This window comes from Pongo abelii, chromosome 10 (assembly GCF_028885655.2).
Source record: "Pongo abelii isolate AG06213 chromosome 10, NHGRI_mPonAbe1-v2.0_pri, whole genome shotgun sequence".
Lineage (NCBI taxonomy): Eukaryota > Metazoa > Chordata > Mammalia > Primates > Hominidae > Pongo > Pongo abelii.
Window position 1 is genome coordinate 129,731,789 of NC_071995.2, and position 25,524 is coordinate 129,757,312.

The window sequence follows — 25,524 nt, forward strand, 5'->3', positions numbered from 1 at the left end:
CCACCCAGCACAGATACATTTGACTTAACCATTTTGTTTGTTTCCTGTCTCCCTCCTCTAGATTACACCTTGTTGGGACAGTGATTTTACCGGGACCATTCATTGCTGGATCTCGGCACATAGAATCTTCCCTGGCATGCAGTCAGTGTTGTAGAAATATCTGAAGAACAAAAGAGCTGCACGTTTCATGAAAAAAGTAGGAGAGTAAGCTGGGCGCAGTGGCTCACACCCATAATCCCAGCACTTTGGGAGGCCGAGGCAGGAGGATCGCTTAAGTCCAGGAGTTCGAGACCAGCCTGGGCAACATGGTGAAACCCCACCTCTACAAAAAATACAAAACTTAGCCAAGTGTGATGCTGGGCAACTGTAAACCCAGCTACTTGGAAGGCTGAGGTGGGAGGATCACTTGAACCTGGGAGGCAAAGGTATAGTGAGCCGAGATTGCACCACTGCCCTCCAGCCTGGGTGACACAGTGAGGCTCTATCTCAAAAAACAAAGCGTGCTGGGGGAGCATACATACTTCTTTGTGGAAGGGCAAGATGTTGCTGTGTGTTTCCCATGTCTAAGAATCCCACCGAGGATGCACGCCGAAGCAAAACATAGCATCTGTGAGGGATCTGAGCTTGTGATTCCTGCATTAGAAGCTCAGAAAGAAACAGAAAACTCCAACATGTGTAGAGCCTGGAGTAAGTCATGGGAGCAATGGCCTCCTACCTTCTTTCCCCTCCCGGAGCAGCAGGGGCCCTGCCCCATGCAGAACCACAGAGGCAGGGCGCTGCCTCACCCCTCCTCGACCAGCGACTCCTGCAGCCTGGGCTCCTGTCTTCTGGCAGGTGCCCACCGGAGCAGCTCAGGTTCGCAGATGTCTCAGAATCTTCCCTCTAGCAAAGTTACTCCTAAAAACCTATCCCAGCCGGGCCAGGGAGGAAACAGGAGATGCCCGGCTCTGCCCGCCTGGAGTCAAGGTCCTGCTGCCCACCGTGGGCTCCTGGCTCCAGCTGCGTGGGACAGCCCAGCAGTCAGCACATCCAGGCCTCGGCACGTCTCTGCGGGGCCCAGAGCCCAGTGGGTCCATGCACTCGAAGTCGTGGGGTGATTCCACTTAGCAGAGACTCAGAACAATCAGCTGCCATCGCCTCCCATGGAATGGCTGTGATGCCACGATGGGAAGAACCAACCAACCCACCTGTCTCTCATCCACAAACGGAAGCAAACTGCGAGAACCTCCTCCTCCAGCAAGGGCGGTACAAGCAGCTCTGCAGAGCCACGGAGCGTCCACTGATCCCCAGGACAGGTTGTGGCTCAGGGAGGCGGCGCACACAACGGGCTTCCCAGGCTGCACCTCCAGGCCCCAATCTCTGCTCTCACCTCCTGGGCTCACCCTCCCGGGGGAAGGAGGGGCTGGACATGGAGCCTGTGGCTGCTCAGGGTGGGTGGTGACACTCTTGGTGACGTCCCTCGGTCGTCAGGACTCATTTCCCCGGTGCTAGATGCAGCTCGAGGACAGCAGAGGGGTCCAGCCCGTAAGGATGGGAAGGTCTAACTGTAGATGCTGACACTGAATGCCGGAGACGCAGATGCTTCTACCCCAGTTGCAGCAAGGCTGCTGTCTGTGGAATCCCGAAGGTGACAGCTTTCTCCACCATGGGCCGCCCCAGCCCGCCAGCTTTGGGCTTGCCGTGCATGGGATTATGTGCTAAACTTTGTGGGTGTCACAGGATGCTTCTGACAATATGATAATGAGAACTGGGGAGCGACTGGTATTTTCAAACTCAGTCATCTTTTTCTACTTACAGAGAATCCCGTTTGGAGAGACGTCATGGCAGTGTAGTTTTTTGTTGTTTTGGTCTAGGAAAAAGTAGTCACATAGGCCTTCTGGGTACAGGCAAAGATAAAGCCCGAATTCTATTCAAGAATAAAAATGTTCAGAAAACCAAAGAGTAAAGCCACACAGTACCAATTCACACTTAGGATGTGCCAGGCACAAACCCAAACACATTGCATTATTCCACACGTGATCGTCCAAGAGGCCTATGAGGTGGGGGGGTGTCCACCCTCTGGTCCCCTCCAGCTGTGAGGTGGGGGCAGGTGTCAGCTCCATGGTCCCCTCCAGCTGTGAGGCGGGAGCAGGTGTTGGCTTCACGGTCCCCTCCAGCTGTGGGGGGGGCAGGTGTCGGCCCCATGGTCCCCTCCAGCTGTGAGGTGGGGGCAGGTGTCGGCTCCATGGACCCCTCCAGCTGATGAGCGACCCCTGCTGCCCAGCGGACCTCTGCTGCTGCCCTGGTTCCCCTACCATGTCACTGACTCAAGGTCTTGGTTTCTATAATTAATCCCTTGCATATAATTTCTTCCCTTTTCAGTATCTATTATTTCCCACGTAAAATACTGACACCCTCCACTGACCTCACATTCCCTCTAGTTATCCTCCCTGTATAACGAAGCCCTCAGCAGGGCACGGCCTCACCTCCCATCTCTGCAGGGCACGGCCTCACCTCCCATCTCTGCAGGGCACGGCCTCACCTCCCATCTCTGCAGGTCACGGCCTCACCTCCCATCTCTGCAGGGCACGGCCTCACCTCCCATCTCTGCTGAGTCCACTTCATTCAGGCTTCTGTCCCCAGCTCCCTCTGAAACCACACCTGTCCAGGTCACCAGCGAGGTCCGTGTTGCCGAACCCGGTGGCACCCCCTTCCTGGACTTCCCAGGGGCAGCTTCCCTGGCTGGCCACTCCCTCCTTCTTGAACCTCTTTTTTCACTTGGACTTGAGGACCCCGTACTCTTTCCCATCCTTTCCTTCCCCTCAGTTCCACCTCAGGCTCCTCTGCTGAACCCTCCTCTTCTTCCAGACCTCTAGTTCTGCAATGCCCCAGCTCCCAGTCCTGAGCCCCTTCTCTCTTCCCACATTCTCCCGGGTTGGTCTCCTCTAGTCTGTGGTTTGGGGCACCATCTACACAGATGCTTCCCTGATTTTCCGTCATCGGTGCCTCCTCCCCAAGCTCTAGCCTCATATCTTCAATGGCTGATTTAATTTTTGACTTCTATGTCCAGGTTTACCATTTACAAAGCACAACTCTTGATTATTCACCAGCAAACACACTTTCCCCTGCATTTTCTCCTCCTGGCAAATGATCTCGCCACTGACCTGTCTGCCTGGGCTAACACCTGGGACCACCCCTGAGACCTCAGCATCCCTGCAGGAAACAAGCCGTGAGAAGGACGATTTACTGAAAATGCCTGACTGAAAGGGCTACTCTCAGAGATGGGGGCAGAGATAAGCAACAAAGGACGGATGTTGAGGGACCCAGAGACCAGCGACAGCAGGAAGTCCCCACCACCCTAGGCCAGAAGGGACCAGAAAGAAACAGAATATTTGGAGGCCAGGGAAGGTGGGTCTCCTCGTGGTGGGAACTGTGATCAGGCAGTGACCAAGCCCAGGGGCGTGGGTCCAAAGCAAGGAGGCAGTGAAGGTGCGCCCTCCGCCCCCCCTCCTGCTTGTTCTTCCCACCGCGGAGCCTCAGGAATCCGAGTACAGATGAGGGGTGGATGCGGCCCTCAGGCCTGGCACCTGGGCACAAAGCAAGAGGAGGCCGAGGGTGGCAGGAAGGGGGATACAGATAGAGAAGAACAGGCTCACGCCTACTCCCTCGTCTACTATGGGGGCACAGGAGAAAGTAAGGGCCGAGGCAGACTCAAAAACAGGCTCCCCTCTGAAGACGCTCCCCACGCTCACACAGGTGCATCAGCAGAGGCTCGAGGGCGTGCAGCTCAACCTCTGTCAGCTATTGGCTGACTGCTGACATATGTAGACAAGGGGACAAACCCTGGGAAGCAGACGTAAAATAGAAACAATAAATTTAAAAACTGATGAGGGACATCGACGCCTACATACCAGAGACAGGTTTCACAGATTGAGCCTTGGCAAGTTACTAACAAAGAAAGGAATTAAAAATGAACAATCAAACATGCAGCAACAACAATCATCTTCAGGGATCCAATTCCAGAATTACTATATTACTAAAAACATCCAGTTTTAAATAAATGATACATGCAAAGAAACATGAAAGTGGAACTCATGCATGAAAGCATAAAAAAACAGCAAATAGAAACTCTCTCTCCATGTCTCCAGGTTTCTGATGTAGCAAAGACTTCAAAGCAGCTGTTATAAATAGGATCAAAGAACTAAAGAAGACCAGGTGTAGTGGCTCACGCTTGTACTCACAACATTTCGGGAGACCGAGGTGGGAAAGTCACTTGAGCCCAGGAGTTGCAGACCAGCCTAGGTAACATAACAAGACCCCATCTCTAGAAAAATTTTTAAAATGGTGGCTTACGTCTGTAATCCCACCACTTTGGGAGGCTGAAGCTGGAGGATCACTTGAGCCCAGGAGTTCGAGACCAGCCTGGGCAACATGGCAAAACTCTGTCTCTTACAAAAAGTTTTTAAAAATAGCCAGGCATGGTGGCATACACCTGTGGTCCCAGCTACTTGGGAGGCTAAGGTTGGGGGAGTGGGGATCATCTGAGCCCAGGTAGGTTGAGGCTGCAGTGAGCAGTGATTGGGCCACTGTACTCTAGCCTGGGTGACAGAGTGAGACCTTGTCTTGAAAACAAAAAGAAACTTAATTTTAAAAAGAACTATTAACACTTAATAGTTTAAGGTAGCAGGTAAAAAAAATTAAATACAAAGAACTAAAGAAAACTATATTTAATTAAAATAATAATAAATCAACACATAGAGATTCTCAACTATGCAGAAATTATTTTTTAAAAGGAGCCAAACTAAAATTCTACAGTTGAAAAGTAATCACCAAAATGAAAACACTCACTAGAAGAGCTCAACAGTAGACCCAAAATGGTACAGGAATGAATCTGTGAACTCGAAGTTAGATCAGCACAGGTTACCCATTATTAAGAACAGAAAGAAAAAACACTGAAGAAAAACAAACAGAACCTCAGAGACATATAGGCCAGCATCCAGCATCCCAAAATACACACAGCAGGAGTGGCAGGAGGAAAGAAGACAAAGGTGCAGAAAAAGCATTTCAGCAAATAGTGGCCCAGAGCTTCCAAAATGTGATGAAAAACAGAATATGCAGATATCTACACCTAAACTTCTAAAAGACAAGACAAAATCTTGAAAGCAGCAAGAGAAAAATGACTGATCACATATAAGAGAGCATCAATATGATTAACAGCCAAATTCATGCATGAGACAGAGGAGGCTGGAGAGTGGTAGCATAAGATCCTCAAGGGCTGAAAGAAAAAAAAAAAAAACTGTAAACCAAGAATTCAATATCCAGCAAAACTATCCTTCCAAACTGAAGGTGAAATTGAGAAATTCCCAGATGAAAAAAAGACAGAGAATGCGTTGCTAACAGACTTGCTTTACAAGAGATACCAAAGGAAGTCCTTGAGGCTGGAAGAAAACTACTCTAGAGAGTGATCCAAGCCTGCAGGTAGAAATGAAGAGCACCAGAAATGGTCACTATGTATGCTAACATAAAACACTGCAAATATATGTTCTCCTTTATTTTCTTAACTTCTGTAAAAGATATAAGATTGCATAAGACAATAACTTAATCCAGAATATATAAAGAACTCTTAAAATTCAAAAATAAGCCAGGTACAGTGGCTTACAACTATAATCCCAACACTTTAGGAGGCTGGGGTAGGAGGATCACTTGAGCCCTGGAGTTCAAGACAGCCTGGGCAACAGAGTGAGACCCTATCTCTACAAAAAAATTTAAAAATAGCCAGACATGGTGCCACGCACCTGTAGTCCCAGCTACTCAGGAGGCTGAGGCGGGAGGATGGCTTGAGCCCAGAAGGTCGAGGCTGCAGTGAGCCAAAAATAAAATAAAATTAAAATTAAATAAAACTCAAAAATAAGACAGCCAAATTTAAAATGTGCAAAAGATTTGAGTTAATATCGTACTTTAAAAGATCTATGAATGGCTAATAAACACGTGAAAAGATGTCAACACTGTTCATCAGTAGGAAAATGCAAATGAAAACCAAAGTGAGACACCACTCCACACCCACTAGCATAGATAGGTTTAAAAACATAACACAATACCAAGAGTTGGTGAGGATGTGGAGAAACTGGAATCCGCATACGTTCCCTTTTACTTGGAAGTAAAATGACACAGCATTTGGAAAGTTCAGTTGTTCCTTAAAATGTTAAATATAAATTTACATATGACCCAGTATTTCTATTCCCAGAAAGCTACTAAGGAAAATGAAAAATAAGTCCATATAAATATATGTACACAGATGTTCATAGTAGCATTATTCATCATAGTAAAACTGGCGGCCAGGCGCGGTGGTTCACACCTGTAATCCCAGCACTTTGGGAGGCTGAGGCGGGCGTATCACGAGGTCAGGAGATCGAGACCATCCTGGCTAACATGGTGAAACCCCGTCTCTACCAAGAATACAAAAAATTAGCCTGGCGTGGTGGCGGGCGCCTGCAGTCCCAGCTACGCGGGAGGCTGAGGCAGGAGAAGAGTGTGAACCCGGGAGGCGGAGCTTGCAGTGAGCCGAGATCACGCTAGTGCACTCCAGCCTGGGCGACAGAGAGAGACTCCGTCTCAAAAAAAAAAAAAAAAAAAAAGGCAACACTTCAATGTCCGTGAGGTGGCAAAGGGACAAAGTGTCCCCTTACAATAAAGGACGCTCAGCAGCAAAAGGGGACCGATTACCCATGCATGCTTCAAAGGGACAGCCTCGGTGATGCTGCGAGTGAAAGAAGCCAGATGCAGAAGACTCTCATACCTGACCCTACTTTCACGAAACGTCCCGAAAGACAAACCGATGGAGAGAAAGCATCGCCGGGGGGTGGCCTAGCGCCAGGATGGGAGCTGGGATTAACAGCAAATGGGCGTAACGGTAGTTTTGGGGTGATGGAAATGTTCCCAAAAAAGAGGGCTGTGATGGTTACACAACTCTATTAATTACTAAAATCATATAATTACACAGTTATGACGGATGAATGTATAGTAGATTATACCTCAGTAAAGCACTTTTTCAAACACGACGAAGGAATGGCAGACAATACTTCCCTCCAGGCCTGCTGCTGGCCTGCCAGAGAAAGAGGCCCTCCCTCCCCGCACTGGGCCCGCCCCCCACGCCCAGGGCAGCGCTCTACACTTGAGTGTTCCAGCATCTGGGTCCTAATTCCTAGTGCGAGCACGGAAGGACACAGGGAATGTTGGGAGCTGCATGGACCATGTCTTGGTCCCATGGGACCTGGCCCTACTTGACCCAAGGCCACACCCGCTTGTAGACATTAACTTTTGGGGGGCGTTGAGTCCTAAGAGACCCAGCTGCCCACGCCACACAGGGGGAAAGGAAGCAGCTGGAGAGTCCGCTGCCCACACCACCCCGTGCTCCACGGCCTCACCCCCAGGCCGTCACAGAGCCCCAGTCTCCCGCCACTTCAGTGCAACCCTTGCTGTCTGCCCACTCCTCAGGACATGACGCTTAGGACCTTACCTTACTCTCCAGCTCAGAGCCTGGCTCCCATGGCCGGGCCAGATCTGCCCTGGCCGCTCCCCTCCGCCTGAGCCACGCCCCGGCTTCCTGCTCACCAGGCCTGCGTTAGTATCTGCAGCTGTGCTTCTCCGGGCCGCCGCAACACCAGCCTTCCCGCATTGCTCCAAGACAGTGGGCCTGGTGCATGCTCAGGAAATTCAACAATTCCAAAACATTGTCACTCTCCCTGCCTGACGACCAGCCTTGTACTCCACTCACAGGGCAACCTGCTTTAGCAAACTCAACGACACATTAAAAAGTACAATTTGCAAAGGAGAGCTATCACCTGGCTGGGTGTTCTGCGCCTAGAGACTGGGCCCCGGGAGAGCGCTCCACAGTGAACTTGCGAAGGATGGAATTTACATAAAGAAGGCACCGTCTTTAGTCCTGGAAAGGCACCCTGGGATTCTCCAACTCCGTCTGTCTTTTTCACAGGCAGAGAACAGAGGTCCCAGGAGGCAGGGCCTCCCCTGCACTCTCTGGAACCTCTCCCTGCCAAGAAGCCAGAGGCCGTGTTTTCTCAGGCTTAGGAATCTGCACTCTCTCGCTCAAAGGCTGCGAGTCAGAACAGGAGGGCCATGTGCTGCCTTGAATTTCTCTTACTGCTCAAATGGAAAACAATGAAACAGGGCTGTCCACATCACAGCCTGGCACCTGCCAGTCATTTAGAGCCTGGCACGCATTTCCATAGCTCCTCTGACGCCAGGAAAATCTCCGGAGGGCTCCTGCCTCTGGATGTCTAAATGTTCTTGCCTTAAACCCGGTGTTACCCTCCACCGCTCCCACACCGCACACATACGAATTTTAACAAAATCTTAAAACCAGAACTTAAAAGGTTACATGGTACCAGGTCCATTTGGTTCCATGTGAAACCAACTAGGAAAATCCGCATTAGGCTCTTCCTCAGCTGTGCCGAGGGCCTGGTTTCTATTCATTTGAAAAGCTGTGTGCGCCCCTGTATGGTCTGTTCTTTACTTTAGGGCTCGCTTTTCTTAATAGTGAGTGTTGTTATGGCAACTAAAATAAGGAGCCAGCCAGTGCTCTAGGGAGGAAAACCTCGACGACTCCGCAGGTGCAGGCACTGGCCACAGACCCACGCCTGGGACACTCGCGTTTGTATTTAGCAGAGCACAGGAGTCAGGGATCGCGGGCAGGGGCGGGAGGAGGCGTCTGCGCACTGGCCACGGTGTGGGGGACCCAGCCCTACCCCTTCCCGGGGCTGAGTGGGACTCTCCACGAGGCCAGCAGTTTTTCCAGGTTTTTCTGCTCCTCTGGTGGATATGCAACCTTTCCAGTTTGAATTCCACCTTGGTTTAATCTACTTTTTAAACTCATGAAAGGATGTGAATGTAGATTTGCTGAAGACATTCATAAAAAGTCATTTAGGCAATAAATACTATAGGAGTACAGTGTCTTTAAAAAGTATAAATAAATTATTGAATGTACACGTCAAGACTGATTTGAAAGGAAATTCATTCTGGGAGAAATAGAGAAATAGATTAAAATTAACATCTAGGGCTCTGTCTCCATGAATTAGTTTTCTCCAGTTCTATCTTCTCTTTTTTTTCAATTGTGGTTTTCAAGTGTCATTTTCCAATATGATCAGAATTCAGTTGAGGAAGTAAAGAAATTCTACTTAATAAGAAAAACTCTGAATAAGGATTAAGTATAGAGGATAAATAACTCAGAACATAGTGGGGAGCGGGGAGATCCCCCCATTAACAAATGGAATGTGTCAAATTGACAAAAGAATTCAAACAGAGTGACTTTGAGATAGAGCCCAAATTCACTGAATTGATATCTGTTAGAAACAGCAGGAATTCCAGCAAGTCCCTTGCATGGTACTGACAACTGAGCCATGAACAACAGAAGCTTATAATATAACACTAATAATCAAAAAATTACCAAATAGTTCAAAAATTACATCATTACACATAATAACAGCCACAAGAGCAATTTGCCTAGTAGAACAATTTATTAATGAATATGCAATAAAGTATCTCCTCAAAATCTTTCCAGAAATGACAAGGCAGGAAGTGAATACTTCTATGCTTCTCTGGAAATTTTTAATGTAAACATGAAATATTTGAAGAACCGATTAAAAAGTCACAAGTGAATCTGTAAATACATTTTTAGTCTGACTTCAAATCGGTACATGAGGCTTAGACACACACGTCATTGGACAAGTGACTTAAATATCTAAATACAAATCAAATAGTATTTTCATAACTTCAACTATAAAAACACAAATTTCAGTAGATACTGCAAATCTAAGAAGAATAACTTGAAAAATACCATAATAAGTGTTGTAAAAGGGGAGGACTCATATGACGGACCTTGAAGGAAAGGTGGGACATCACGGGAGGCAGGTCCCCCCCCCATGGACATGATTCCACAGAGGCGTGGAGTCCTGCTGCCACCAGCATGATCCTGAAATATTGAAAACCCTCAAGACAAGTGATACCTTCAACATAGCCACAAATCAGTGGGCACATCCCATGACAGGGTGTTTGACGACCAAAAGAAAAAAACAGTCAGAGGCAGAATTCGCCTAGTAACTGCCACACAGTGCCACCAGCGAGTGATTCAATGGACACGTCATGGATGAGGGAGATTCGGCATTGTGTTAAGTAAGGGACGCAGCTTCTGAGCCATTCAATATTCTCCACACCTGTTTGGAATCAGGCATCTCTACATTAGTTTCAAACCAAATGGTGTTAAAAGTCACATGCTTACACCACCACATACAGGAGTAACAAGAGTTAACGATATTTGAGGCATCCTTCATGCACTCTTTTAACATTCTGACTAGTGACTCTCTAAACAGATGTCTGCTCACCAGTTCATACATTTTACAAGTCTAAAAATAAGTCATATTCTTCTACTGAAAAAATGAGAAATAAAAAGGTTTAATTATCATGAATCCCTATACATTTTGGAAATTAACTTTTAAAGCTCAGCAAAACATTAGGTACTTAACAACATGTATGTGATCTGTACAATAGTTTAAATTTATAAGAATTACTCGATGTCTCAGGAATAATTTCCTCGAGTCCTGAGAGTACTGAACCTCAGTTTCATGACCGTCTTAAATTCAGACTTTATTCATGTAAACTGGGAAACTCGAATCTCCTACTTAGTGAAGAGACCACGGTCTTTACAGCGCAGTAACCATTCATTATCCCGGGGGAGGGAACAGGCGGAAATGGAGCTGAGGCCGAGGCTTTTCTGGAGGGCACCAGCACATTTCAACTCACAGAAGGCACTTGAGGGCTTTGAGGGGCTTTGCAACCAATGTTTTCTGTGACAATGGGAAACTTTGTAAACAACTGTACAAAGGTGGCTCCAACACCATGAAGCTCCCTATTTCACTCAAAAGGCCACATTCAGTATATAAAAATGGGGTAAATTAAGATGCTAATATATTAAACAATTTATAAACATTTAAAATTATAGATATCTTACAAAAACGTGATAAAAATTATTTCTTCAAACAGGCAATAAACACAACAGTATAAAAGGTCTCTTAATTAGCACATACTAGCTGGGAGAGGGAGGGAAAGGAAGCCTTAGACCTGAGATCTAAAAGCTTCAGAACGGCCTGCCCGGTGGCTCACGCCTGTAATCCCAGCACTTTGGGAGGCTGAGGTGGGTGGATCATGAGGTCAGGAGTTTGAGACCAGCCTGGTCAGCATGGTAAAACCCCGTCTCTACTAAAAAAAAAAAAACACAAAAAATTAGCTGGGTGTGTTAGCACATGCCTGTAATCCCAGCTACTCGGGAGGCTGAGGCAGGAGAATTGCTTGAACCTGGAGGCTGAGGTTGCAGTGAGCCGAGATCACATCACTGCACTCCAGCCTGGATGACAAAGTGAGACTCCCGTCTCAAATAAAAAAATAAAAAATAAAAAAAAAAGCTTCATAACATAAAGCATTCCTTCCTAATTAAACTTCATGCACATTTGTAACACTGAAATATTTTTAATATTAAAATGTTCAATATTTTCTTATTTCAAGGCCAGTGAGAGAAGTCTCACACTGCTCACATTCTGTAGTGTGTCATTCAGGGTCACGCATCACACCCACTGTGCTTAAGGCGCTTTCACTGAACAAGACGTTCGGTTGTGCTTCTTCCATGAACTCATACATTAAAAGGTCAGCACTCGATGCCGGGTTACAGCGTCTGAGATTCATTCACGAAATGACAGGATGCTGATTTGGTTGCAGATGTGGTCTGAGTCTCAAGGATAAATGGCTCTTGGGATATGGTTGCTATGACAATGTTGTTGCTAGGATAATTCCAAGGATCACAAGCAAAACAATTACACAAATAATAATGAACATCATTTCCTGCAAGATAAAGAAAAACATTAATTTGCAATGTATCAAAGAAATCAACAATGTCATTTGCTAACTAAATCCTTCTGGGATTTGGGATAGTTTAAAAAATAGATCCATTATCAAGAAAGGACTCCTCCATGTCATAGAAAAGAATGTGATCTCGGCTCACTGCAACCTCTGCCTCCTGGGTTCAAGTGATTCTCCTGCCTCAGCCTCCTGAGTAGCTGGGACTACAGGAACCCGCCACCACGCCCAGCTAATTTTTGTATTTTTAGTACAGACTGGGTTTCAGCATGTTGGCCAGGATAGTCTCAATCTCTTGACTTCGTGATCCACCCGCCTCAGCCTCCCAAAGTGCCGGGATTACAGGCGTGAGCCACCACGCCCGGCCGACACTCTTTTAATCATAATAAAACTCCAGGATTGCTTTTAATTGGATGAATTACACATATTTTTAAAACTTTAAACGAATTTCTTGTTGGCTGAAAAATCCTATTTTTTCTTTCTTTTCTGAAAGGAGGTGTCACTCTGTCGCCCAGGCTGGAGAGCAGTGGTGCAGACATGGCTCACTGCAAACACATCCTCCTGGACTCAAGCAGTCCTCCCACCTCAGTGTCCCAAGGAGCTTGGATGACAGGCATGCACCACCCTGCCCGGCTAATTAAAAAATATGTTTTTAAGAGATGGGGTCTTGCTATGTTGCCCAGACTAGTCTCGAACTCTTGGGCTCAAGCGATCTTCCTGCCTTGGCCTCCTGAAATGCTGGGATTACAGGCATGAGCCACTGCACCTGGCCTTATCCATTTTTTACATTTAAATATGACAAACGTGTAAGCAATCAACAAGACATTCATTCATTCTTCCACCGCACTGATGGTCTGGAAGCCGGGCGCGACACAGCATTTCACTGTTTAAAAATTAACAAGAATCCTCACACAAGGAAAGCGAGGCCGCCTTTGGCTTAATAATGGCGTCTCCTCCAGGAAGCTTGTCTGAGGGAAGGGAAGGAAGACACGGCAGGAGGCACCGCGCTGTAGGGCTTTGAGTTCTCTTTCTGAACAGCAGAGATCCATCATTTTAATTACAGTTCCAAATGTACGAGTGCTTTTACCTAAGAAATCCTGTTTGCTGAGCCTGGACAGCTCCAAGACTGCCGGCTCAGTCAGTTACGCAAGGTTATCAAGAGGCACATGGCAGGCCCCGGTGAGCCTCCCAGTGACTCCTCAGGACCGGGGAGAGCTGCCTGCAGGAGGCCCCTCCCTCAAACTCTGGTTCCGTGTTAACATCACGCACATTTCCTGCGAAGCCCCAGCCACTCTCTCATCCTCTACATGCGCTCCTAAGCCCCTCTCTCAGCACCTTCCTAGAGAAACCTCTTCTTCCTTTTCTCTGTGATGCCTTCCTTCCCTCCAGAGGGAGGCGCGCGCCCTCCTGCTCAGCAAGTGAGTGTGCTGGCAGCTGGGCCACCTGTAGTCAGCTCCACGCATCGTGCTCTCATCTCCTGCTGCTCTTGCACTGCCTGCCACGTGTCTGGGTGCTCGACGTGTGTGCGCTTTCCTGCCACATCTGGCTTTCAGGATGACTGTCAACTACATGGAGTCTAGGGTTACAGGACTCAGGAGTCATCTAATCTGGTGACAGCGAGAGTGGAGAGGGCACACCGTGGGGAGTCCAGCTCCAGGTCTGGGCCAGGGCCCTCTCACCGAATACCTATAAGACTCCACCTGTCTCCTTAAAGCAGCGCATCCCACCCATGCTCCGGGGTGACGGGCCTGCACCTGGCACACCCTGCAGGGAGGGGCAGCACCCAGCCCCAGGAAGGCCAATTGCTAAAGGATGAAAGGCTATGTTAATATTTTAAAGGTGAAATTAAGGACATTCATCACTGCCTTCCTATGCAAAGATAACTGCTGGTTTCACTTTGGTCTGCTTTTTATGAATGAGGATCCTTCTATGTTCATTCTTATTTACAGACACTAGGGTGAGATGGCCAGCCAGGCCCAGGGCCCAGGACTTCAAGCCCACTCCCCAGGGCTCACACTGAGAGGAGCCTTCTTTTAGTCAACCTTAATGCCAAGTAGTGCCCATGAAAAGTAGCGCATTTCACTGTGTCCACACTACAAATTGTAATTTTATCTTTAGTATAACCACATTAAACTAACCGTATTATAGCTACTAGGAAAAAACTCAGAAAGTACATGTTAGAATCATGAAAATATTGAAAAATACTACTATAACAATGAAGAAAAATCACGTACAATATTTTCAGCAAAGCTAAGAAGAAAAAAATAGAACATCTTGCCTAATAAACATCCTACACAAACATCCTGCCTAATAAAAACAGACTGTAAGAGAGTTCTGACTGCCTAATAATGGAATGTTAACACACGCAGCATCCCAGAGCTCCTTACGGAGTAATTTCAGGTGTAATTGTGTGGCTTTTGCATAAATGTCAGAAGACTAACTTGAAAACTTGTCATCTGGTAACTGTGCATGGTGAGCATAACAGATGCTCACATTAAGATATCAATCTCTTGTTTTGAGATGGTCTCGCTCTGTCACCCAGGCCGGAGTGCCATGGTGCGATCTAGGCTCACTCTAGCCTCAGCCTCCCCAGGCTGAGGTGATCCTCCTGCCTCGGCCTCCGGAGTAGCTGGGACTATAGGTGCGTGTGCCACCATGCCCAATTAGTTTTTGGATTTTTTTTTTCTGTAGAGACAGGGTGTTGCCATGTTGAAGGAATAAATCTTAAAGATTACAAAGCAATAGTGAGACTTAACCATGCTCATGATTCCTTTCTGCTGTATGTTAACTTTTTAAAAAGCCTTGGGTGACTATCAAGTCTGCAGTCACTTCCATAACCCAAGAATAAATTCATCGGGGATGACTTGCCACACTCTAGACACCTGGGAACAGTTCACAACTGTCTAATACAAGAATCATGCCAAACAAACATTTACAGAGGAATCACTGCTGTGTCCACCTGTAACACACCGACAGCATTCCCACTTCAAGGCCAGTGCAAGGATGGCTCCCAATGCGTGAGAAAACCAGGGGACAAAGCCCGCTGAAGTTTAGGAAAGGTGACACTCACACCGTGAGCAAAAGCAATGATTCTTTAAATAAACTGATACCTTTTATATTCAGAATTCTTCAAGAATTAACAGGCATGCTAACTAAATATAATACGTAATTTTCCTTTTAATATTAAAGGAAATATTTTTAAATAAAATAGATGCTGCTTATATAAAGGTCGAAGGATTTTCCTTTCAGTCAATGTTTTTCTCAGTGTTAATCCATGCCCTCGATTCCATAATAAAATGATGCGTTAGTGTATTTTATAAAGTACCTTTCAGTGTTGCAATTACTCTAAAAGCTAAAAAACATTACAACTGAGAATTAATCTTCACTGATATTTCTATGACATTTAATGAAGAATCCACTACATGTAAAGAGCTAATGGTCTCCTTAGATCAAAAACAAAAGATTCAGGCTGAGTACAGTGGCTCATGTCTATCTATAATCCCAGCACTTTGGGAGGCTGAGGGCCAGGAATTCGAGACCAGCCTGGGCAATACAGAGAGTTCTCATCTCTACTAAAAATAATTTTTTTTAAATTAGCCGAGTGTGGTGGTGCATGTCTGTAGTCCCAGCTACTCGGGAGGCTGAGGTAGGAGGATAGTTTGAGCCCAGGAGGTCAAGACTGCAGTGAGTCACGATCACGCCACTGCATTCCAGCCTGGGTGACACAGCAAGACCCTGTCTCAAAAAAACTTTTAAAAACAGGATAAGAAGGTAGCCTTGGTTTAAAAATGAGTTACCACCCAGCCTATGCTTGTTCTCAGTAAACATAGTGGCTGGGCACTAGAATCAGCACACAGGCAGATGTATCACTAGATGGCATTATCTGTACTGCGTGGCTGGCAAGCTTTTATTAGTTTTATGTCTATTACAATTAAGCAAACGCTATTATTGGTTAATTGCAAAAGTTAATAAGTAAATTAGTTGATGAGTTACTTACTCCACCCTGGCAGAGAGGCATGCACACTGACGTTATCCACACCATCATTTGCCAACTGACAAGCCAATAATTAGAGCGATTACGGCAACCAGAACCACTGACACAGCGATAATTATCCACTTTTTCTGTCAAAGAAAAGCAAGCTGATTATATCATGCATGGTTAATTTCATATTGCCACATTAAAAGACATCCTTCATTTAAAATAAAACGACCTGGCTGGGTGTGGTGACTCATGCCTGTAATCCCAGCACTTTGGGAGTCCGAGGCGGATGGATCACCTGAGGTCAGGAGTTTGAGACCAGCCTGGCCAACATGGCGAAACCCTGTCTCTATTAAAAATACAAAAACCAGCCGGGCGTGGGTCTGTAATCCCAGCTACTCAGGAGGCTGCGGCAGGAGAATCACTTGAACCCAGGAGGCGGAGGTTGCAGAGAGCCAGGATCGTGTCACTGCACTCCAGCCTGGGCAACAGAGCAAGACTCCATCTCAAAAAAATAAAATAAAATAAAATAAAGCAAAACAACCCATCAGAACTCACTTTAGAAGCTAAGTTACAGGATACTGCTTAATACTGTTGGGCGACTTCTTGAGAGAGTGACTTAATAAGGTCAGACTACTTGGCTTTAAGCTGCTATGTAACTGTTATTTCAGGTTTCATCCATGGGGACAGCACGACCATGTCATTTTGCCACATTTCTGATGACTGAGACATGCAGTTAGTTTTCCGCATGTACAGAGGTATGGGCCTGCTAGCTCAGTGACGGAGAGCCCCGCTGCCTTGTCACGAAGCCCCTACACGCTGAGTACTCGGCCTTTCGCTCCTTCTTTTATGTTCTTGGCAGTTACTTCTTCACTGCTCCTGACATAGCACACAGAAAAAAAAACCCTTCTACAAACATTGCCTGGCCTCCCTCTGAGGGCCACATGGCTCCCCGAGAATAAATGCAGGACACTAGGAGTGGGGACGACCCACACCTGAGCCAGGGGCAGCAGCAAAGCATTTGAGCGGCAAGGAGACAGGGAGACAAGCCAGGAGGGTTCCATTAGTAGGCATCTAATCAAAAAGACAGTGTCATTTCTGAAACAGGCATCATGTCTCTGAAGAGTTTATACGCCAGGTACCGCATAGACCCCAATCACCTCACAGAGCCAGGCTTGCTCATCCACAGAGGAAAATGAAAACGTATCACACCCACCACCTTCCTCCTTTGTAAAACCAATGAACTTTCACTATCGTTTTCACCAGACTGACGTGTTCAGGTCACGGAGAAAATGAACAGGACTGCCTGTTTTTAATGAAAGCTGACTTAGGCCTGGAACTAAGTTAAGCACTTTATACAGGTATCCCTTCACCTCAATTTACATTAGGGGCCAATTTTTTTAAAGCAATAAATGAAATAACGTGACAAACCATGTCTGGCATTTCAGAGATGACGAGCATACTTAGACATACCCAGGAAAAGCGGAGGGTGTGCCCTAGCGGCTGAGCCTGCAGCCCAGGGGTGTGAGTGAGGGTGTGCCCTGGCGGCTGAGCCTGCAGCCCGGGGGTGTGAGTGAGGGTGTGCCCTGGCGGCTGAGCCTGCAGACCGGGGGTGTGAGTGAGGGTGTGCCCTGGCGGCTGAGCCTGCAGCCCGGGGGTGCGTCTCAGGGCCATCACCTGGAGGTGCATCCACTCACTCCATTTTTTCCTAACATGGTGAAAATCAGCCTCTCTGTGTATTAGCACAAGGAGGTGACAATGTGGAAAACCCATAATCTCTCCAGTGTCAGAGGCACTATCATAAAATGCCTAAGTTAGGAGAGTAAGTTTTAAATTTTTGCCCCGTAACAAAAAAATCACACAGGGTTCCCTGAACCCTTTTTAATGCAAAGTCTGTGCATCTTGAGTGAAAGGGGCTCCCTTCTTTTGAGGATCCCTTTAAGTGGGTGCTACCTAAGACTGCAGGTCCACGGTCTCAAATAATTCTCTTCTTTCCTCCAAACCAAGAATTCACGAATAACCTAAATTAAAAATAAATGTTCATTGCATCAAATGTGTAGCCAACAATTTGGTGCCGGACACCGTGGCTCACTCCCAAAGTATCTGTAATCCCAGCACTTTGGAAGGCCGAGATGGACAGATCACTTGAGGTCAGGAGTTCAAGACCAGCCTGGCCAACATGATGAAACCCTATCTCTACTGAAAATACAAAATTAGCCTGGCGTGGTGGCGGGTGCCTGTAATCCCTGCTACTCAGGAGGCTGAGGCAGGAGAATCACTTGAACCCAGGAGGCTGAGGTTGCAGTGAGCCGAGATCACTCCATTGCACTCTACTAGCCTGGGCAACAAGAGCGAAACTCCAATTCGAAAAAAAAAAAAAAAAAAAAAGTGCTGGGATTATAGGCGTGCCACCACGCCCAGCCCTAGGGTTTCAATTACTTAGAACACAAAAGGGTTTATACTACAAATAATTCACCTAATAAACCTTTTAAACTTTTAGCAAAAAGAATTATTTCCATTTTAAAAGAAAACATTTATTTAATTAATTATTTCTTGGAATACCTTTTAGGCAGGCTTACATCCATGTATTACAACTTGAAACCAAATGAACAGAAAAATGCAGCTTAATTCTTCGAAGCCAAACTCACCCTTCTCGCCTTGCTCTGGTATTTGATAGCTTTCTTTGTTTCTTCTTTAGCGTGTTCTACATAGTCTGTAGCATTCATAACGTTTCTTTCTATGTTGTTGATCATTTCACCCTTAAAACAAAAAGTTTCAAACTTAGAAGACATTTTCAAATTGCTTAATTATGTATCTTTAAGACAACCATAGAACAAAGTTTTTATATAAACACGATGTGCATGTAATGGATACTGAGGGTTTTTTTCACATTTACAGAAAGATAAAAGATGAGGCCATTATAAGATGAGGCCATTATACATGTGCCAGTGCAAAGCAATCAAAACTCAATTTATATTTTAAAAAGAACAAAAAGGAATGGGCCACCATGCTGATAATTAAAGGCATCTCAAGTCAATTCTGAGATACCTTTAACACGCAGACACTTTCGACAGACGGGCAGGGTGAAGGGAGGCAGCCAGCTTTTGGCTGAACTAGTATTTTACCATTATGCACAGACAGACAATGTACAAAGAATGACATCCTTTCCACAAAGTAGAAAATTGTAACTACTTCTTTAAATCAGTAAACTGAGCATAGCTCACATCTGACACTCAGTTGACTACATTAATGAGCAAAATGTAAATGGAGGTGAATTCAGCAAAGTGTGAGGGAGGAAACGTATTACCTGGTTTTCTGTCCACAGACACAACCTGCAGCAGTGAATCGTAAAGCATTGAAGAATGACGGAGAGTTAACTCACTCAGTCACAAACTTCAACTTACTAGTAATCTCTGACTATGCATACATTTGCATTAGATGAGTCAATATAATGCAATACCAACAGACTTCTAAAAGGAAACAGTGAAACAAAGCCAGGGATACAGCCATTTTTCTAACAGAGCTTAATGCAATGCATTTGGTATAGAGCAATTACAATTGAAGTCTAAGGTACTACAAAAGCTTTAGTAATTACAGAAATCATCTCTCGTTCTTTCTGTCCAGCTGGTTTCCTTTGGAATGCTTCCTGGAAATAAGTAACCAATGGTAATCAGACTCCCCACACTCCACTTATCATATAATGAACGGTAATGGGGCCCCCAAAATAAAAAAGGAGTAAGATCGTCCCATCCCTGCCCTCTGTGTAGCTGTTGGTTTCCTCTAGCAAATGCTTATAAATACAAACATTAGCCGGGCGTGGTGGTGCACACCTGTGGTCCCAGCTACTCGGGAGGCTAAGGTAGGAGAATTGCTTGAGCCCAGGAGGCAGAGGTCGCAGTGAGCCAAGATTGTACCACTGCACTCCAACCTGGGCAACAGAGCAAGACCCTGTCTCAAAAAAAAAAAAAAAAAAAATAGGTGTGGTGCCTGAGTTTTTCACACACATTCTCATGATTAAGTTCCTCAAAATGAACAGTGTTTCTTAACAAGGTTGCTGAAGCAGGCAGGAACAATCCTGTGTGTGGATGGATTCCTATCCTTACACAATCCAGGCAGTCTCAGAAAATAAGCCCATCAGATGTAAACCTCCTTAGGGGATGACTTCAGCCAAAACAGATCCGAAACCAGGCTCAAGACGAGTGAGGAAACCCTTTACTTAGGACGGTTCGATATAAATGCTTCCGCTTCACCTGGTGGTCAGCTGAATCCTAACCAGCAACAGAGTCTTATCTCCATGGTGTTTGAAAAATAACGAGAGGACCTTATTCAAAGACAAAGAGCGAGTGTGAACATACCCATGCACATCACAGAGCATGTGATCTGTGATCCATCCCGTACTTTACACGGAGTTCAATATATACATACATACGTACATATATATATATATTTATTTATCTTTTTTGGAGACAGGGTCTCACTCTGTCACTCAGGCTGGACTGTAGTGGCGTGATCATAGCTCACCACAGCCCTGAACTCATGGGCATAAACAATCCTCCCGCCTCAGCCTCCCAGAGGAGTTTTCTATTTTTTAAGAATTGCATTAACTCTTCAGTTCACTCAGAAGGGCCTTTCCACACCTGCTCTCACTCCCTGTCTGTGTTACTGGGCAGATGGGAAACCCCGTGTAAGTGACATAAGCTTGTATCTGTGTCATAGATTGTATCCCCACTTGGGGTTGATTCTTTCAGACATTTCTCCTAGTTATTACTGTAATATACGCTCCTTATAGAAAATCTGAAAATAAATACTTTTAGAGAAGATTAAAATTCCCATAGTCTCACTGCCATTACACTGTTTGATATACGCCTTTCCTTCTGTGAATACTGTTTTATGGAGCCGAGCTCGTGCCACATGTTTGTGTTTATGTACTCATACATATGTACGGGCATACATAGAAGATCTTTCTATCTCCCTTTTCTCTTAATTCTAGCACAAACATCTGCATATTTCAGTAAGAATTCTCCATGAATAAAGTTTAGGTTGCCTATGGTTGCCTAAAAGGCTGACCTATGAACACTCCATAATTTAATCAACTGAGCCAGTCCCTTTCTGTTAACAGTTCACCTGTTAAAGCTGCTTCCAGCATTTCAGCATCACATATAATACTGCAATTAACTTGAATTTGGTGGATCCAAAATAACAGCTTTCATAGATACACCCACTAGATAGAGTGGGATGCAGTAAGATTTTACACATGACTGACATCTCTCTTGGAGAATGCAAGAGTCTGTAACTACCTGAGTCTCCACAAACACAGCCATGTCCATGAACATCTCATGCAACTCTCGGATGCTGGTCTCCAGCTTCATGATGTCCTTGTGACGTGACTCGATTTCATTGAGAGCTTGTCTAGTAATTTGTGAATCTGATATAATCTTGGAAAAATGAAAATAAAAGATAATATTAATAAACTTATGATGGGTTTGGAAGTTAAAGGGTTTTTAAAAAGCTCTGTCTACAGAAGAGGACATGGAGCCACAGGGCTGCGCCCCCACTCACATCGGAAGTGAAGATGGATGGCTTCCCACTCTCCAGCATCTCTTCTAGCTCGTCGTCTGTGGTGGTTCTCCCAGCTGAAAGACCCGCAACCAGAGCCCCACTCAGAATGCGGCACAATTTAAAAACAAAGCCATTTGCAACCATAAGTTAGCAACTACAATCGTAGTTGTTAGCATTTTTCAGTAATTTTTTTAACCTTTTCTTAAGCAGATATTGACAATGAGAAGTGAACCTAAGATTGAGGAGCAGGAAGAACTGAAAATACTCCGAGAAACTTTATAACTGTTATAAACAATAAAATTTCATTTTAATACTAGTGAGAAACAACTGCAGAAAGGAGGTCGGTAAACAATGTCTCAGCACACTGGTTTCCCTAAGAGTTTAACTCCGCCTCATGTAAAAGGGGGTTGAGCTGAATGTAGCATGTATTAAATGGGGGTCAATAAAGTCCACGTAATGAGAATCAGATGCCTGAACACTTTCCATGTTTTGGAAGTTAATGCTTTCCTTTTGAGTTAAATGCGTAATGACTTCTAAGAAACACGTACATGGGTTTTTGGAAACCTAATTGTTAATTACTATTTTTCATAGTTTGTGCCACAGAAGACAAAAGTAAATGAATAAATGTCATAATTCAAATGTCATCTAATAAGCAGCATTATTCATAATTGCCAAAAAGTGGAAACAACGCAAACGTCCATCCCCCAATGCCTGACGGAGCAAACTGCGGTCTAGCTGCACACTGACATACGATTCAGCCCCGATGCCTGACAGAGCGAACTGCGGTCTAGCTGCACACTCACGTACAATTCAGCCACAAAAAAAAAGGACACTTTTGGTTTTTGTTGTTTTGTTTTTTGAGACAGGGTCTCACTCTGTCGCCCAGGCTGGAGTGCAGGGGCAACATCGCAGCTCACTGCAACCTCTTCCTCCCAGGTTCAAGCAATTCTCATGCCTCAGAGCCCTGAGTGGCGGGGACTACACGTGTGCGCCACCACGCCTGGCTAATTTTTGTATTTTTTGGTACAGGCGGGGTTTCACCATTTTGGCCAGGCTGGTCTCGAACTCCTGACCTCAAGTGATCTGCCCGCCTCAGCCTCCCAAAGTGCTGGGATTGCAGGGGTGTACCACCGTACCCAGCCCTTTTTATTTTTTTAATAGAGATAGGGTCTCACTGTCACCCAGACTGGAGTGTAGTGGTGCAATCTCAGCTCACTGCCGCTTTGACCTCCTAGGCTCAAGCAATCCTCCTGCCCCAGCCTCCCAAGTGACTGAGATTATAGGCACACACCCATGCCTGGTTTATTTTTAAATTTTTTTTTACAGAGACGGGGTCTTGCTATGTTGTCAAGCTGGTCTTGAACTCCTGGCCTCAAGCGATCCTCTCACCTTGGTTTCCCAACCAACATGCTGGGATGAGTACACATGTGAGCCACCACGCCCTGCCTACCCCACGGTGAGACCTTGGAAAAACTGTTACAGGAAAGAAGTCAGTCACACAACACACAGTGTCTAATTCCATTTATACGAAACATCCAACATGGGAAAATGTACAGGGCTAAAAAGTAGAATGCAGCTGCCTTGGGCTAGGAGAAGAGGAAATGGGGAATGACTGGTGGTGGGGCTGAAGTTTCTTTTTGGGTTGATAAAAGTGTTTTAAATTGATTGTGTGTGGAAATACACCAAAAACCACTGAATTAATTGTATGCTCCAAATATCATTCACATATTAAGAGATTTACTTCTCAATAAAGTTGTTGAGATGTCATTTAATGAAAAAAGTTTTAAAGTTAGTAAATTGCAAAATTTGTTTACTTACACTGTTTTTTGGGAGGTAATTCTCAATCATTTAAAAATCTATTTAAGGGCACACATGGTGGTTTACGTGTATAATCCCAGTGCTTTGGGAAACCAAGGTGGAAGCATTGCTTGAGGCTAGGAGTTTGGGACTAGCCTGGGCAGCATAGCAAGACCCCATCTCTACAAAAAATAAAATAAAACTTAAAAATCGATTCAAAATAGCTCAATAAGGAGATTCTCTGAGTTTTGCTTTGCTTTTTTAAAAACATGAAAATTGTTTTAAATAATGTAAAATATAATCATCAAAACTAGAAATTTCAGCTTGGGCAACACAATGAAAACCTCATCTCTACAAAAAATGAAATTAGCCAGGTATGGTGATGTGCTTCTGTGGTCCCAGCTACTCGAGAGACTGAGGTGGGAGGATCCCTTGGGTCCAGGAGTTCAAGGCCACAATAAGTGGTTATGACAACATTGCATTCCAGCCTGGGTGACAGCATGAGAACTCTCTCTCCAAAAAAAGAAAAAAAAAAACTAAAAAAAACCTAAAACTTACAGTTCATGTCTCATGTTCACAAAGCTCAAAGCTCTTCCCACTGGCTAACTGCTAAGTCTGAGAAACAGCCTGGGGTTATGGCATGTGAAATGCAGTGTACATTCATAATTCCTTATCCAGAATGCTGAAATCCAAAACATTATGAAAACTGGGTTTTCCTTAAGCTTGATGTCGAAATTCAATGAGTGGCAAAATCTGACCTAAACTGAGTCATGGCTATTTATAATCTTAACTCATCCCCCTTACTGTGAATATTCACACTTCACTGGAGAGCTATGTGAATGTGCCTGATTACAGGGTGCGGTCCTAGACCCCACCTGGGATTACATAATACATCTCTTATACATTGTACTATCTTCCTAAAATCTGAAAAATTCTGAACTCTGAAACACATACAGCCCCAACCATTCCAGAGAAAGCACTGTGGACCTACGTAACATGCCCTGGTCCAAGAAGAAACTCACTTGCCATTTGAAGAAATAAAGCATACAGCACAAGAAAAGATATCCTGTGATACAAGGTAAGAAACCTGCCTGATGACAGGGCTGACAGAAGGAAGAAAGAAACGGGACAAAATGGTTTTAGGTGCAAGGATTTGGAGAAGACCACCGCATGAAGACAGCCCGCTGTGTGGCCAGAGTGACGCCATCCTGAAGCAAAACCGCTGTGATGACCAATGTTTGACTGTGCACGCCAAGCTGTTCTGCAACAAGGTCTGAAGACGATGCCTCCGGCACAGGCAACCTCTCATCAAGATGCTCATCCAACCTGACCAGTGGTCGCAAGTCTTGTCAAGCAAGTCAGAAGACAGGGCCGGCTGCACACGTTCTACCCTGAAAGCCTGCCGTATAAAGAACGCTTTCTGAGGGCAGGCGGCTGTGGGATCCACCGTCTCTGTCTCTCGGGGGCTTCTGTTCGTACGTCCTTAACCAATGTTTCCTTCTGAGAAACTGGATTTGTTAGCCTCTTTCTTTGGCCTCTCAGCTCGCTCAGCCTTTGGGGGTGAGTTTGCATAGACCTGCTCACTTCGGAATAGCCACATGGGGGGTTTAGAATTTAACAGACTTAAAGGAATTACTAAAAAAACTCCCAACATGTACATGACACGTCATTGCTTCTAAGACACTTTCACAAACAGTACTGCATTCGATAGAGTATGATTGCAAGAGAAGAAACTGGAAATGAATTCTGTGGGCTGAGATAGAATAATGTGGGAAAGAGAGAAGAGACTTAGGCGATCTGATCACGCCACCGGATTCACATGGGGAGTGAAGACAGGACAGACCTGCAGGAGAGATGGTGTGGGGCCTTCAACCCCAGGCTGGGGAACTCTGTGCTAGAAAAGTGCTCACCACAGAGTCCCAGAGCATAAACCCTCACAGTGCAACCGGCTGCCTGTAATAATGACTTTCACTTTAAAAAGTACTAACAGATCCCTGAAGTCAAAGTGGTTTGTAAAAACTTTTTCATAGAAAAGCAGTCTAGTCGACATCATGATTGAGCATTTCTGCCAGGATGGAACAACAGGGACCGTATTTTCCCTGCCACTTGAAATAACAATAACAAACCCACCAAAATCTACAAAACAATGATTTCCAAGACACTGAGCATCAGGCCACACACTGATTCCCAACAGATGGAAACAAGCCAGGTGAGCCTGCTGCTGCCCTCAGACAGAACTCTCGTGTCAGCCACAGAGCAGACAGGGCCCAGGTGGAGCCCAGGGGAGGTCC

At 45.5% G+C, this 25,524-nt stretch overlaps 1 protein-coding gene across 12 annotated transcripts in view; it reads right to left on the reverse strand.

Annotated features, from left to right (window-relative positions):
- Positions 1–9,490: 9,490 nt before the first annotated feature.
- The window catches only part of STX2 (syntaxin 2), a 50,092-nt gene continuing 34,058 nt past the window's right edge, over positions 9,491–25,524 (reverse strand). For 5 of the 12 annotated variants that reach the window (XM_054527761.2, XM_024256390.2, XM_009248404.3 and 2 more), the window contains 5 exons: positions 21,437–21,510; positions 21,175–21,312; positions 18,526–18,636; positions 15,896–16,020; positions 9,491–11,883 (listed from right to left, as the gene is read on the reverse strand). In XM_054527761.2, the coding sequence (XP_054383736.1) occupies positions 15,940–16,020; positions 18,526–18,636; positions 21,175–21,312; positions 21,437–21,510 (404 nt within the window). In that variant the 3' untranslated portion in view covers positions 9,491–11,883; positions 15,896–15,939. The remainder of the gene's footprint in view (positions 11,884–15,895; positions 16,021–18,525; positions 18,637–21,174; positions 21,313–21,436; positions 21,511–25,524) is intronic. The other 7 variants (XM_024256391.3, XM_063712357.1, XM_063712359.1 and 4 more) reach the window with 3 other exon arrangements.